The 14,397-nt window shown below is 40.2% G+C and overlaps 1 protein-coding gene across 1 annotated transcript; it reads left to right on the forward strand.

The window, feature by feature from the left end:
• Positions 1 to 1,436: 1,436 nt before the first annotated feature.
• On the forward strand, positions 1,437 to 13,451 carry PSTK (phosphoseryl-tRNA kinase). The gene is made up of 6 exons (XM_068548715.1): positions 1,437 to 2,166; positions 4,549 to 4,840; positions 5,092 to 5,290; positions 8,962 to 9,037; positions 9,576 to 9,669; positions 12,520 to 13,451. The coding sequence occupies exons 1-6, from the start codon at positions 1,810 to 1,812 to the stop codon at positions 12,717 to 12,719; spliced, it is 1,218 nt and encodes a 405-aa protein (XP_068404816.1). The 5' UTR covers positions 1,437 to 1,809; the 3' UTR covers positions 12,720 to 13,451.
• The last annotated feature ends 946 nt before the right edge of the window (positions 13,452 to 14,397 follow it).

The raw sequence follows: 14,397 nt of genomic DNA on the forward strand, positions 1-14,397 counted from the left end.
TGAATGGATAAACTGTGATTCATCCGGACAGTCGAGTATCATTCAGTGCTTAAAAAGATACAAGCAATCAAGCCATGAAAGACGTGAAAGAAGCAAATATGAAAAGGCTGTATGATTCCAACTATATAACCTTCTGGAAAAGGCAAAACTATGGAGGCAGCAAAAAGATAAGCAGCCGCTGGGGTAGGGAGAGATGAATAGGTAGAGCACAGAGGATTTTTAGGGCAGTGAACCTATTCTGTATGACACTATAATAATGGATACATATCATCATACATTTGCCAAAACTCATGGAATGTATAACACCAAGAGTAAACCCTGTGTAAACTGTGGACTTCGGGCGATAGTGATGTGTAGGTTCATCGATTGTAACAAATGTACCACACTGGATGTTGATAGCCAGAGAGACTGGGGTGGGGGGAGGTATATGTGAACTCTCTGTACTTTCTGCTCAATTTTGCTATGAACCTAAAACTGCTCTTTAAAAAGTCTATCTTAAAATAAGTAAACAAACAATAACCATGTTTAAACGAGAAAAAAAAAAGGTTGCCTAGGAAAAGGGGAGGAAATGAGTGTGAGTGTGGATAAGTGATGAAAAATAAACTAAGGAGAGGGATCTTGCACTGGGCCTATGACAATAATGTCATGAAATGAAAAGTATGTTTAATTCAATGCTCACCTTCAATCCAAGAGAAAGAAAATGAGATAATGTATGTGTACATGCTCTGTAATCACAAATATATCAGATTTAGCACTGGGTTATTGATTATATTTTGTCCCAGTATACACTGATTTTCACTCGTTCACATTTTAAACATAACTTCATATGACTAAGAAGTAATCTCCTAAAATAAGGTGAAAGATAGAAAATGAATTCAATTTTTCTACACCACATCCCCACAGAGGGAATTTGTTTTATACTTCTTCACAGCTTAGCATTTCTTTTTTTTTTTTTTTTTTAAGAATTCCTTTTATTTTTATTATTTATTTATTTATTCATTTATTTTTGGCTGTGTTGGGTCTTCGTTTCTATGCAAGGGCTTTCTCTAGTTGCGGCAAGCAGGGGCCACTCTTCATCGCGGTGCGCGGGTTTCTCACTATCGCGGCCTCTTGTTGCGGAGCACAAGCTCCAGACGCGCAGGCTCAGTAGTTGTGGCTCACGGGCCCAGTTGCTCCGCGGCATGTAGGGATCTTCCCAGACCAGGGCTCGAACCCGTGTCCCCTCTATTAGCAGGCAGATTCTCAACCACTGCGCCACAAGGGAAGCCCTAGCGTTTCTTTTTTAACACTAAAATACCTAGTGTGCTCTGCATGAATGCACTGGACTTGAAGCCTGGGGATGTTCCTTTCCTGCCTTTATTTCCTCACACTTGCTGCCGACTGGCGGCGTTAGGGTGCAATGACTACTATTTACTCTGCCCTTCCACCTATCACAACTGTGAGGGGCAGCGGAGCACAGTCGTCGGACTCAGATTCGACTCCTATTTTTTGATTTCCAGTAATTGACCTTCCAGACTGCTGGAGGAAAAGACTCGAAGTCTCTTCTGCGACTTTCCTGGGCAACGGACTTCATCGTAAAAACCAACAAACAAAAACCCGAGGCGCAGATCCTAATGGTTTGCAAGTTTCCGGAAGGAAGGATGATTCTAACTGAAGACTGTCTAACTTTCTGACCCTTTAGGAAACGTCCAGGTTTTACGAAACGCATCCCCGTGGACTTCCCAGACTAGAGGACTCGCCTCACAGAAAGCTCAGTACCAGGGGTTCAGGGGACCAAGGGGACGACCTCGGATACAACCGCGACCACGCATGGTGTTTGGAGCCGAAGGCTCGCCCATTCCTCCATTGCGCCAAAGGCGGCGCAATAGGGCGGTGGGAGACTGTGCATGCGCAGTTGGCGGACATTGCCGCAAACAACGCTGGCAGCTACCTCGGGTCTCTCGCGACAGCATGAAGGCAGGTGAGGACGCCAGAGGAGCGCGCAGCGAGAAGCCGAAGAAGCTAGGTCTCTGCGTCCTCTGTGGACTGCCCGCAGCAGGAAAGTCGACCTTCGCGCGTGCCCTCAGCCACAGTCTACGGCAAGAGAGGAGCTGGGCCGTGGGCGTCGTCGCCTATGATGACGTCATGCCAGACGCGTTCCTAGAGGAGGCGAGCGCTCGCCCGTTGGTCAGTACGGAGGGGGCGGGGCCTAGACTGCTGTCGCGGAGGGAAATCTACAAACTCCACGATTCTTGTACTGGGTAATACCTGGTGTGGGAGGTGGGTCCCTGATAGAGGAGAGACTGGAGTTCGAGGAAAGGGGAGCTGGTTTAACACAATGAGTTGACTAGAAATAGAAAACGATGCAAACAGCCACCAGCATAAGCTTTAGGGTCTGAAGTCAGCGTGCAAGGTGGAAGTCCCCCATAATCAAGTATCCTCCTGAAAATCCTTTGGGAAGGTTGTTCTGAAAAGAAGGACAGAATCTCTCAAAAATTCCAACACAGCCAATTTAACATTCAGCCAGGCGAATCCAGGTATTGTGGGGCTTTAAGTTATGCGGTTTGGGGAAACCCTTTTAAAGAAAAAGGATACAAAATTATAAGTGACAGGGTACTTATTAGGGCCCCTCCTGTGACAATAGATTCTGTGCAAATGAAGGACTTGGCCTCTGAAGCTGGATCTTCATTCAACTGAGGGTAAACCTGCTTCTGCCAGAGTAGGAAAAGATGGCTGTTTCTTAGTTGACCACCAGATGAAGTAATAGGCTTGTATTTAGGGGTCAACTTGGGTTCCCAGTACATACTTCTGTTTAAGCCCTCAGATCACCCTCAGCGCTGTGAGATGCATCCCCCTGAGAAGCATGTGAAAACTGAGACTTCCGCGGGGAAGAGTAGAGTCACGTCACCCATCTCATGCTCACTCTAGAGAAAATACTTTTTGATTAACATATTCTGAAAAATTTAAAGTTATTTTTGTCATTTAGTGCCGAATGTAGATGAATTCACATAAATAAAATGCAAATATGGTGTGATTCCACTCTGTAAGTATATATGCAAAAAATACAGTACATTTGGCACATGGAAGAATTTTGAACTTCTCCACAAAAGCTATATACTTCCCCATTCTTGGTTAACTGTGAGGTAAATACAGTATCAGGCCCCTGGTAACACCGGATTTACTTAAGTAATAGTATTTTTACCACTATGGAGAAAGCTGGAAGTTGTTGATAGGGATTGTGGTATCTGCTGGGGTTTTCCCTCACTTTTCTTATTATATTTTTTCCACTCTCCCCCTACAGACCAAGGCCATGGGGCTCATCCAGTCACCACGAGTAGGATATCTCACCTTTTAGGAAGTGATCGTGTTTCTGTTTCCTTCTGAGCGGGTTTTGCTGATGTATTTGTTTTATGTGCCATAATCTCAGTGACGTGGTAGAGCATGGACAGACAGGAGAGGGATCCTGATCTCCTGTCCTTGTGTTTTCCCTCCAGCCTTGACCTCATAACTATGTCAGTGTTCACCAGAGCCTTTGAGCAGCGCAAGACTGCTTATATTTTCAAGCTATTTATTCGCTTCTCCTCAATCTGCTTCCTCTATCTTTCCCTGTCCCATTCCAATCCTGTTGTTAGCCTGAGGTCTTTTCATCTGGACCCAGGGACCTTTCAGCTGATCCTCTTTCTATCTACAACTTTTCTTATTTCAAGGGCAAATGAGCATTGCTATATCTTAGCCCAACTATTTTATTTTGGCAGGATATTGTTTTTTTTTTATTTTTGGCTGCGTTGGGTCTTCGTTGCTGCACGCGGGCTTTCTCTAGTTGCCGCGAGCGGGGGCTACTCTTTGTTGCGGTGTGGGAGCTTCTTATTGCGGTGGCTTCTCTTGTTGCGGAGCACAGACTCGAGGCGCGTGGGCTTCAGTAGTTGTGGCTCACGGGCCCTAGAGCGCAGGCTCAGTAGTTATGGTGCACGGGCTTAGTTGCTCCACAACATGTGGGATCTTCCTGGACTAGGGATCGAACACGTGTCCCTTGCATTGGCGGGCGGATTCTTAACCACTGTGCCACCAGGGAAGTCCCAGGGTATTGATTTTGGTTCCTCCTTTCTCCTGGATGGTAACAGCTTTTCATTCTTTCATTTATTCACTTATTCATTCAGTCATTTCATATACATTTCTGGAGCATCTATTAGGTGTCTGACCCTCTGCTGAAGCCTGGGTATACAGTAGACTATTGATCTAGCAGGGACATAGAGATACCTAAACAATGTAAACCCTGTTAGAGTGGAGACCCAATATACACAGAACAGGGCGTCATGATAGGCAAGGGACGATCTGAGCTGCCTTCCGCATGGCTGAGTCTGAGAAGAGTTCACAGAGAACGAACATCACTGAGTAGTTTTTCAGGCAGAGGAACAGCGCGTATATGAAGACATGAGGATGAGAAAGCAAGTTGTGTCTAGAGAACTCCAGATGGTTCAGAAATTATCATATGGAGCAGGGGGTTGTTGAGGCATGACCACCCTACTGGCCAAAGCCTAATATAAATTGCAATTCTATGGTATTTTGCAGCCATCCCAGTGGAAATCGCTTCGCCAGGAACTGTTGAAGTACCTTGAATACTTCTTTCTGGCTGTCATTAACGGGTGTCAGATGTCTGCCCCACCCAGCAGGACTGAAGCCATGTGGGAGGATTTTCTAACCTGCTTGAAGGATCAAGATCTGATATCTTCTTCAGCACTTGAGGCCCAGTCTCACTATCTCTTAACGAAGACTGCTGTTTCTAGACCTCTGCTTTTGATTTTAGATGACAACTTTTATTATCAAAGTATGAGATATCAAGTCTATCAGCTGGCTCGGAAATGTAATTAACACATTTTTTTTCTTACACTCAGAGACATTTATTCGCATATCAAAATCACTACTGTCTTTAGTGAGAGCTTGATTGGATTAGGAGGTTTATATGGATTTACTTAATTTTCAAAGCTACATGTTCAGTATTGCAAATGGTCTTTCCTGCTGCAGGTGGGGTAACGTGTCTAACGTGTCTACGTATATTTCACATTTTGGAAAAATAGTACCCTAGTAATTTTGTGGTTTTTGAATGGTTTTCAGATTCATTAGGCTTTTGCCAGCTCTTTTTAGAGTGTTCTCTCGAGACCTGTCTACAGAGGAATGGCCAGAGACCACTTCCAGTGCCTGCCGAGACCATCCACCTGATGGGAAGCAAGATAGAAAAGCCCAACCCTGAGAAAAATGCTTGGGAACACAACAGCCTCACAATTCAGAGCCCAGCATGTGCTTCAGAGGCCAGGTAGCCTACTCAAAGGTGTCCTTCACTAGCTGCTTTGCTGAGCCAGGCCCTGTGCTGAATGCTTTCCCTGTATCCACCTGGTTACTCTTCACACAAGCCTTGGAGAGGGACATTATTTCCCCTTTCTTTAGAAGAGGAAACTGAGTGAGGAAGTTTAGTTTGCCCAGAGTCACTGAGATTGTTACAGCTGAGACGTGAACCCAGGTGTGTTTGCAAATGTGTACTCTTGTTAAAGTTATACTGTTTCCCAGAGGTCAGGGCAGGGAGTTCAGAGTAGGGCACATCTCTGATACTCTTGCTGAAGTAGCGTAGTCTAAACAGATTGCCCAGTAGTTTTCTTATAGAGAGAAAAGGAGTGGAACTGGTACTAAATCCTAATTTGCTTTAACCCTCACTCCAGTTACACTGCTTGTGTAGATGTGAGGCTTGTGGCTGTGGTGGCTAATGCATTTCATTCTTAAAATAGGTCTTGAGAATTCTAGAGTTCTGGAGAGTTCTAGTTCAGCACCTTTCTGATAGAAGTCTCACTGATGATAGAAATGTTCTCTATCTGCCCTGCCCAGTATGGTAGCTGCTAGCCACATGCGACTGACCATTGAGCACTTGAGAAGTATAGCCAGTGCAACTTACTACCTGAATTTTAAATGTTATCTTAATCACTTTAAACTTCACTGGCTGCATGTGGCCCGCGGCTGCTGCATGGGACAGCGCAGTTCGAGAGGTATATTGCCCACAGTTCCTTAGTTCCTGCTTGACTGTTTTCCAGAGGGGATCAGCAGTTTTTAAAAGGCTAATTTTTTAAACTCATTCCTCAAAATGTTTTGTTCCCAGGATACAGTTTCCATGGATTTTGTAATACTCTAACATTCTAAGAAAAAAAGAAAAAATTCGATTTAAGTAACTGTTGTTTATAGGGTTAATGAAATAAGCTATGGCTGAGATTTCTAATTTTAACTTCTCATAATATCTTGAAACTTTGAGAAGGCGAGCATGTAGCCAATTGATGGCTCCCCTTTCTGGAATACTGAAAATGTTTTCCTTCGCAAGTGAATGGCTGGTTGAGGCGTTGAAATGCCCCATTCTGCCCCGTGAGAGCAGCCTAAGGTTAGCATCTCTGCTCTGGGGGCCAGTTCTTGCTAGAAGCAAGGAGGAGTGTGAGCTTTGCCAGTGTCAGTACCAACCCTGAACATAATCTGCAGTTTTGTCTTGGGTCTTAAGAATATGGTCCAAAATAGTCATAGCATGGCTATGACTGAAGTCTGAAGTCTGGTGGCCCTGTATTGGAAGTTGAAAGATGATGTGACAAATATACCTTTCCCAGGCTTCTGTGAAATACTACTACTACTACTACTACTACTACTACTACTACTACTACTACTACTACTACTACTACTACACTACTATCACCACTACTGCTATTACCACTACTATTACTGTTACCACTACCACTACTATTACCACTACTAATGCTACTACTAGTACTACTATTAGCAGCAACAGCTATTGAGCAGATACTATGTCCTGGGCAAGTTCTGAACACTTTATATGTATAATCTGATTCAGTCCTCACAACAACCCTTTGAGGGCAGATACAATTATCCCCCTTTCATGATGGGACAACTGAGGCCCAGGTAAGTAAAGTAACATATCCAGATAGTAAATAGCAGAGCCAAGATTTGGACCCATTGCAGTCTCACTCATTCCAGAACCTGGGCTCTTTTCTTCGTGAGAAAGATCACGCTGAGGTGAAGGTTTAATTCAGTGACTTCACTGGCTTATGTTTTTTCAGTGCTACTCCTTGTATCTGAGCAAAGTTTAAACTCCTTACCATAACTTGCACACTCTAACCCTGATTTTTTTTTTTTTTTTAACGTTCTATTCTTTTGGGGTTTTTTTTTGGCTGTGTTGGGTATTCGTTTCTGTACGAGGGCTTTCTCTAGTTGTGGCGAGCGGGGGCCACTCTTCATCGCGGTGCGTGGGCCTCTCACTGTCGCGGCCTCTCTTGTTGCGGAGCACAGGCTCCAGACGCGCAGGCTCAGTAACTGTGGCTCACGGGCCCAGTTGCTCCGCGGCATGTGGGATCTTCCCAGACCAGGGCTCGAACCCGTGTCCCCTGCATTGGCAGGCAGATTCTCAACCACTGCGCCACCAGGGAAGCCCTAACGTTCTATTCTTTTACTAAAAATATGTCCATTCAAGGAAGATGTTTTGTTTTACTAGTTTGGTGACTCATAGGGGGAAAAGTTTAGGTCAGCAAAAACAGAGAGAGTGGAACGCTGGGGGGAAAAGAATCTTGTTTTTTAAGATGAGACTATTCTGGAAAACTTAAATTAGAGCTTTACTTTGACATGTAACTCTCTCATGATTGCATTAAAAGTTTTCACTTCGTATAATTAAAAATCTCATCAGACGAAAATCTGCCTGTCGTGCACATGATGTTTGAGTGACAGACTTCATAATTTATATTCTCAGAGACATGACATTCAGTACTTTTCCTTTTTTGGAATTTTAAATCTGATCCCCAAATTTCTTTGTTTTTAATTTTTATTGGAGTATAGTTGCTTTACAATGTTGTGTTAGTTTCAGGTGACAGCAAAGTGAGTCAGTTATACCTATACCTATATCCACTCTTTTTTAGATTCTTTTCCGACATGGGCTATTACAGAGTATTGAGTAGAGTTCCCTGTGCTCTACAGTAGGTCCTTGTTAGTTACCTATTTTATATATGGTAATGTGTACATGTCAATTCCAACCTCCCAGTTTATCCTCCCCGCCCCCCAGCTCTAATCCTGATTAACTCCCCAGCCTCATAGCCCACGACTCTCCCCTTGCTCCTTTTCAACCAAACTGGCCTTTTCTGTCCCATGAACACGAGAAGCTTGTTCTTGTCTTGGGGCCATAGTGCTTGCCGTCCCCTCTACCCTTCCCACGTACGTAAGCTTCACTGGCTTCCCTGACCATCCTACCCAGCGTGAAGGGTGTTAAATAGGCTAGCCAGTCACTCTCTTATGATCACTTTGTTCATTATCTTCACTCACTTATCCACTTGTCACTGTCTGAAACTATTATTTTTTGCTTATTTATTTATTCTCTGTCTCTCTCCATTATGTTATCAGGCTTAGAGAGGGTAGGGATCTTGCTACAACCCCAGCTTAGCACATAGTTTCACATACATAGTTGTACAACATTTTTCATATATGAAGATGCTCAATAAATATTTGTTAAATGAATAAATGAATTCTACTGCAACCCTCGATGACCTCTTGTCCTGTGGGGAACTTTGCAAATTCACATACAGTAAATGAGCAGAAGCCAGAAAATAAAGACTAAGCCTCCTTCTTTAGGGAATATAAAGTTCTAGGAGCCTAAAGTTCAGCAGTTAATGAGGGAAAAGAGAGAATGTCTTTTAAAACCTTATTAATATGAGTCTTAGGAAATTAGTATTTTTTACATGAGGGGATTTGGGGGGCTTATCACTTGTTTTGAGCTTCTACATTTTAATTTTGCAAGTAGAAGGTAGCTCCCAAATCACTTTGCTTTTCCCCTTTTGTTCAGGAGTTTGGATATACCACTTTCATTCCTCTAGAATTCAGCTTAGTACCCATAAACACAAGTTCTTTAAAAACAGGTGTTTGATATAAGGATTTATTTTATCCTACCTTGTCTTATAGACTGAAATTGACTGATTTACTGCTTACGGCTTTGGAAAATCCAATAAAATACGTGGAGGAGAATGTGGAACAAAAGGTAAGTCTTCCAGTTTAGATTTAGTATAAATAAGAAGGAACTTTTTGTAGGAAGATCTTTTTGACCTGAGTGTAAAATATGAGTAACATGTGAAAGACACTTTGTCCCTGCCTTGGCATCTTACCAGCATTCAGCTCCTGACACCTGGATGCAGTGGTACTCTGGAGGGAGCTCGCACTGCCTGGTCAAAGACGACTGTTAAATTTTCAGAAACGTTGGAGCCTGTTGACGTTATGTTGGTAGCTCGAAGTGGGAGTGGATGGGAATATTTACACCGTAGAAATAGACAAAATACTATGGATAGGTTTGTGTTTTTCTCTTTGAGAGCCCATTCTTAGACATTTACCAGCATACTGCCCATATGGAACCCAGTTTACAACTGGATGTATTTCATTTAGACCCTCTCCTAGGGAAGAATAACTGGAACAGAAAAGTCACGTTTCCTTTTCTTTGTCTCTTCACCTATGCATCCCCTACACTTTAGTTACTTCTTTTGTAAAACTAGATAACTGTTCCAATAACAATGTCTATTACCTAGGAAACAGACAGAATTATTTGTTCAACTAACATTCTTCATCAAGCTGATCAGACCCTCCGAAGAATTGTCTCTCAGACAATGAAGGAAGCGAAAGGTGTGTTGAGTAGTTAAGATTCTGTTTAGTTGAGACTATTCTTTCCTGCTACTCTTGTTCCCTGGACGTGGGTAGTTTATTTGCTTTCATTCATAAAGTTTACATCATGTTTTCAGTTTAAATATGCAACTTGGTTATATTAAGCTAAAACTTCTACCTCTGGAACCAGGCATTCATCCATCCAGTAGGTTTTTGTTGAGTGGCTACTCTGTACTAGGCTTTATTTTGGATACTGGGGAGTTGTGAGGGAGCAGAACATCATAGTGAGGAGACAGACAAAAAAATAAATAAATATATGAATATATGCCGGTGCTCTGAAGAAAAGTTAAGTAGGGTAAGGCAAGGTAGTGATGGGAGGATTTATTTTTAAGAGGGTAATCAGGAAGGCTTCTCAGAGGAAATGGCATTGAAGCAAAGATGTGAATGAAAGGAAACAGCAAGCCATGCTGATGCTTGCAGGATCATTTCAGGCAGTAGACACATCAAGTGCAAAAGTCCACAGGTAAAGTTGGTATGCTCTAGAACAGAAAAGAAGCCATTGAGTCTGGGGTGAAGTAAGGGATGGGGAGAGGTAGTCAGGGGCCAGGTGTAAAATCAGCATGGAGTTTGAACAGGCTTAGTGCATTGTCAGTCTGAACTTAGATGAAATATGCGATAATTATAGTTTTATAAAATAATTCCTTCAGGTTTTAAATATTGAACTCTTTGCTATATTTAAAATTTGATTTAAAAAATAACAGCAGCTTAACATTTCTTGAACTCCTTTTATATGCTAAGTGCCTTATAAATATTGCTTCTAGTCTTTAGAATCCTATCAGGTAAGTGTAATTTTACAAATGGGGAAATGGAAGGTCTGAGAGGATAAGTAACTTGTCCAAGGCTGAACTTAACACCTGCTAAATATTGTACCTGCGCAACCTGATGCTGAGCTAAGTCTGATTCTAGTTTATGCTTTCTGTTATGTTCCCCTACATCACCAACATTTATTATTAATACCTTTACAAAAACTTAGAACATTGGAAAAAGAAACAATATACTAACCATATTGTTTTCCAGACTTTTTTGAACCATGATCCGTAAGCAGGTTTTAATACTGTAACCTAGTGTGTAGCCCAGTACAGACACACTCCTGCATAGAAACAAGTTTCACAAAACCCTCACATGTTTAATGAACTGTGTTCTATTTGATTCCATCTTAGAAAAACACTGGTTGCAACTTGCAACCCATTTATGCGTTGTAATCCAAAGTTTGAAAAAGAGAGCTGGAACAAAAATGGCATCAGATCAGAATGAAAACAAAAAGGTGTCGTAGGAGTTCTTTCAACTATTTGCCTGTCCATAAAATGAAGGGAAGGGGGAATAGGGTTATGCCCAAATTACTCTTGACTCTTTTCCTACCCATTAATTTTTTGTGTGTGTGAAGGAGGTGGTACTAGCTTCCAAAACTGTGCTTAAATAAAATTTAAAAATTCAGTTCTCCTTCCATCAAGGAAGTGAAGGGACAACCCACAGAATGGGAGAAAATATTTGCAAATCACATCTCATAAGGGACTTATATCTGAAATACATAAAGGACTCTCACAACTCAACAATAAAGACAAATAACCCAATTTTTTAAATGGGCAAAGAATCTGAATAGAAATTTCATCAGGGAAGATATACAAATGACCAGTAACCACATGAAAACATCACTAGTCATCAGGGAAATGCTAATCAAAACCACAATGAGATACCACTGCACACCCACTAGGACAGCTAGAATCCAAAAGTCCAAGTGTTTGTTAGGATGTGGAGAACTCAGAACCCACACACACCACTGGTGGGAATGTAAAGTGGTGCAGCTGCTTTGGAAAACAGCCTAGCGGTTCCTCAGACAATTGAATGTAATTACCACGGGACCTAGAAATGAAAACATATGTTCCTATAAAAATTTGTACACAAGTGCTTATAGCAGCATTATTCCTAATAGCCAAAAGGTAGAAGCAACCCAAATGTCCATCAGCTGACAAACAAAATGTGGTCTATCCATACAATGGATTATTCAGCCATAAAAAGGAATGAAGTACTACAACATGGATGAACCTTAAAAACATTATGCAAAGTGCAAGAAGCCAGTCACAAAAGGCCACACGTTATGAGTCCAGTCATGTGAAATGTCCACAGTGGGGAAATCTAGAGACCCCAAGTAGATTAACGGTTGCTTAGGGACTGAGGGCAGAGACAGGGGGAATGGAGTTAAGAGGGTGATAGCTAAAGAGTACAGATGATAAAAATGTTCAAAGATTGACTGTGGTGATAGTTGCTTATATCTGTGAATATACTAAAACCACTAAATTGTAGTTTAAATGGGTAAACTGTATATTATATGATTTATATCTCTGTAAAGCTGTTCAAAAAAAAAATCAGTTCTCAGTCACACTACCCACATGGCTAGTGGCTGCTGGACTGAATAGGGCAGATATAGAATATTTCCATCATTGTAGAAAATTATATTGGACAACTGTTCTAGGTATTGTCTATCAATCAGAGCTTCAAAGCCAAATTGTCATTTTCTAGCTCTGCTTTTTTGCCTTACTACCTGTTAATTCAGTAAGAATTCAGTCAACTTATTTTGTCAACACAAAGTCCCTTTCAGGTTTATCTTTTCTGCTTGTGCATGCCATAGCAAGTTATTTAAATGATCTGCCTGTATCACGTTAATGTGACCTTTGTCTATATATTACACCAACTCAATTATGATTTATAGAAGAATCTGAATGGTTTGTCTGAAGTAATCAAATTAATTTCCTGCTGTCATCAGTCCAGCTTGATTTAATTTACACAAATAATTTGAGAATATCTTTATTTTAGGTGAACAGGTGTTTCCATACAACTTGAAACTTCTAGCCGAAGAACTTAACAAGCTCAAAGCAGAGTTTTTGGAAGACCTAAGACAAGGAAACAAAAAATACCTGTGCTTTCAACAAACCATGGACTTATCAGATGTTATTTCTTTTTTTCATTATGAGAAAGATAACATTGTACGGAAGTATTTTTCAAAGCAGCATTAAAACTTGATTTCCAATCAAACCCATTTTGGTTACGATTCTGCAAACTAATTTAAACAAGTCTGTATTACTGGATGTTTTCTAGGCCAATGATGTGAATTGCCAAAGGGGGGAAAAAAAAAATCAGTCCATTCTAAAAGATCCATTTGTCATAACAGAAACTACTTCAGTCAGTCACTTGTCAGATGTGACATGGATAATTAAGCATCAGAGGAAGACTTCCTCATTTATGTGCCAGAACAGTTGTGGGGGGGGCAGGGGTCACACCTTAAATAAAGAGAAGAAATTAGGAAGGAGACAAGATGCTCATCACGGAACTGTTTTTGCTTTTAACTCATGCAACATCTTCTCATGGGTAAGGCACTCTACAAATCCAAACCAAGGTAGCCATAAAATCTTCAAAAAAAAAAAAAAAATGAACATTTTACACACTGGAAAATTATTTAAAAAACTAATCGGATCCTAGTTTTCAAAAAAGAAAAATCGAGATCATTAGAAAGTGTTATTTTTTATTCATATATTACAAAAGCAAAGCTTCATTCACAATATGAACTACATACTAGATAGAGTTATTTCAGCATTAAACTGCTTTCTGGAATCCCTAAACAATAGTGTGTTTTGCAACCATACTCAAGTTTTATGTTTTACATACAAAATATGTTCTTGACATCAAAGTACATATTAACAAAACCAAGTTCTAGAAACCATATACCCTCTAAGACTACTTAATGCAAAGTCCTTAGCAGGGAATTTTTTAAAAAATAATATATCCATTTGATAAATATTTTTGTAGAACTTAAATGAAGTTTATCTCTGAACATTTTTTTAGTAATATTCCCTTTGTCAAACAGTTCTGCAGATGAATGGCAAACACTTATTTCTAAAATGAAATAGCACTGGAAAATATCCAGTGAAATTTTTTCAAAGTAAAAGTCTAGCCTTTACTTGAATTTCAAGAAGTTGTAGCTACACACTATATTCATAAAATCTGAAATAAAGTTACTCCCTGTTAATCTCTTCACAGTTTCTTAAAAAAATATTAGTGGAGATAAAGTATCTACCAACTTTAAAAATCTAAACTTATGTTCACTGAACAAAAATAAATTTAGTTTCAGAACATTGCCTGTTAACAGCAAAGTATTATAAATAGTGCATGTTAAACTTTTCTGAACTCATTTCTATAAAATATTTGATTAAAAATAAAATGGGAGAAACATATTCAATACTTAAGATACTAACATCTTTCCAATACAGAATTTAACTCACAAAAAACTTAAATAAAATCCTAAATATTTTTAAAAATACAATACTAAGAAAGTGTCTAAGGTAGATTTGCTTCAAAAACTTTAGTGCATTTAGAATTAACTACAGCTTTCAAGCATCGGTACCTTTGGAATACAACTGTGCTCTTTAAGTCCTAGGAATTTTAAAATTATACATTCTAGTTTGCAATTGTGAAAAAAAATCTGTTTGAACTAAAATGTACTTTCAAAACATCCCTCCTTAGTTGTCAGAAAAAAATGTATTTGTCACTATTTGGCCCAGAATATACAGTTAATAAAGTGATTTTAACATGAGAGTTCTTCCTTTTTGTTTAATGAAAACTTTCATTTTCTATTTTGTGGTATTGCTTTTATATGAAGAATAAAATAGAAGAAAAAAATAACCACAAAAGCTTCCA

This window comes from Eschrichtius robustus, chromosome 7 (genome assembly GCF_028021215.1).
Source record: "Eschrichtius robustus isolate mEscRob2 chromosome 7, mEscRob2.pri, whole genome shotgun sequence".
Taxonomy (NCBI): domain Eukaryota; kingdom Metazoa; phylum Chordata; class Mammalia; order Artiodactyla; family Eschrichtiidae; genus Eschrichtius; species Eschrichtius robustus.

Coding starts and splice junctions, on each gene's coding strand:
- PSTK (XM_068548715.1), top strand. CDS start 1,810: ATGGTGTTTGGAGCCGAAGGCTCGCCCATTCCTCCATTGCGCCAAAGG. Junction 9,038..9,575: donor AGGAGAATGTGGAACAAAAG/GTAAGTCTTCCA, acceptor TCTATTACCTAG/GAAACAGACAGAATTATTTG. Junction 9,670..12,519: donor GACAATGAAGGAAGCGAAAG/GTGTGTTGAGTA, acceptor TCTTTATTTTAG/GTGAACAGGTGTTTCCATAC.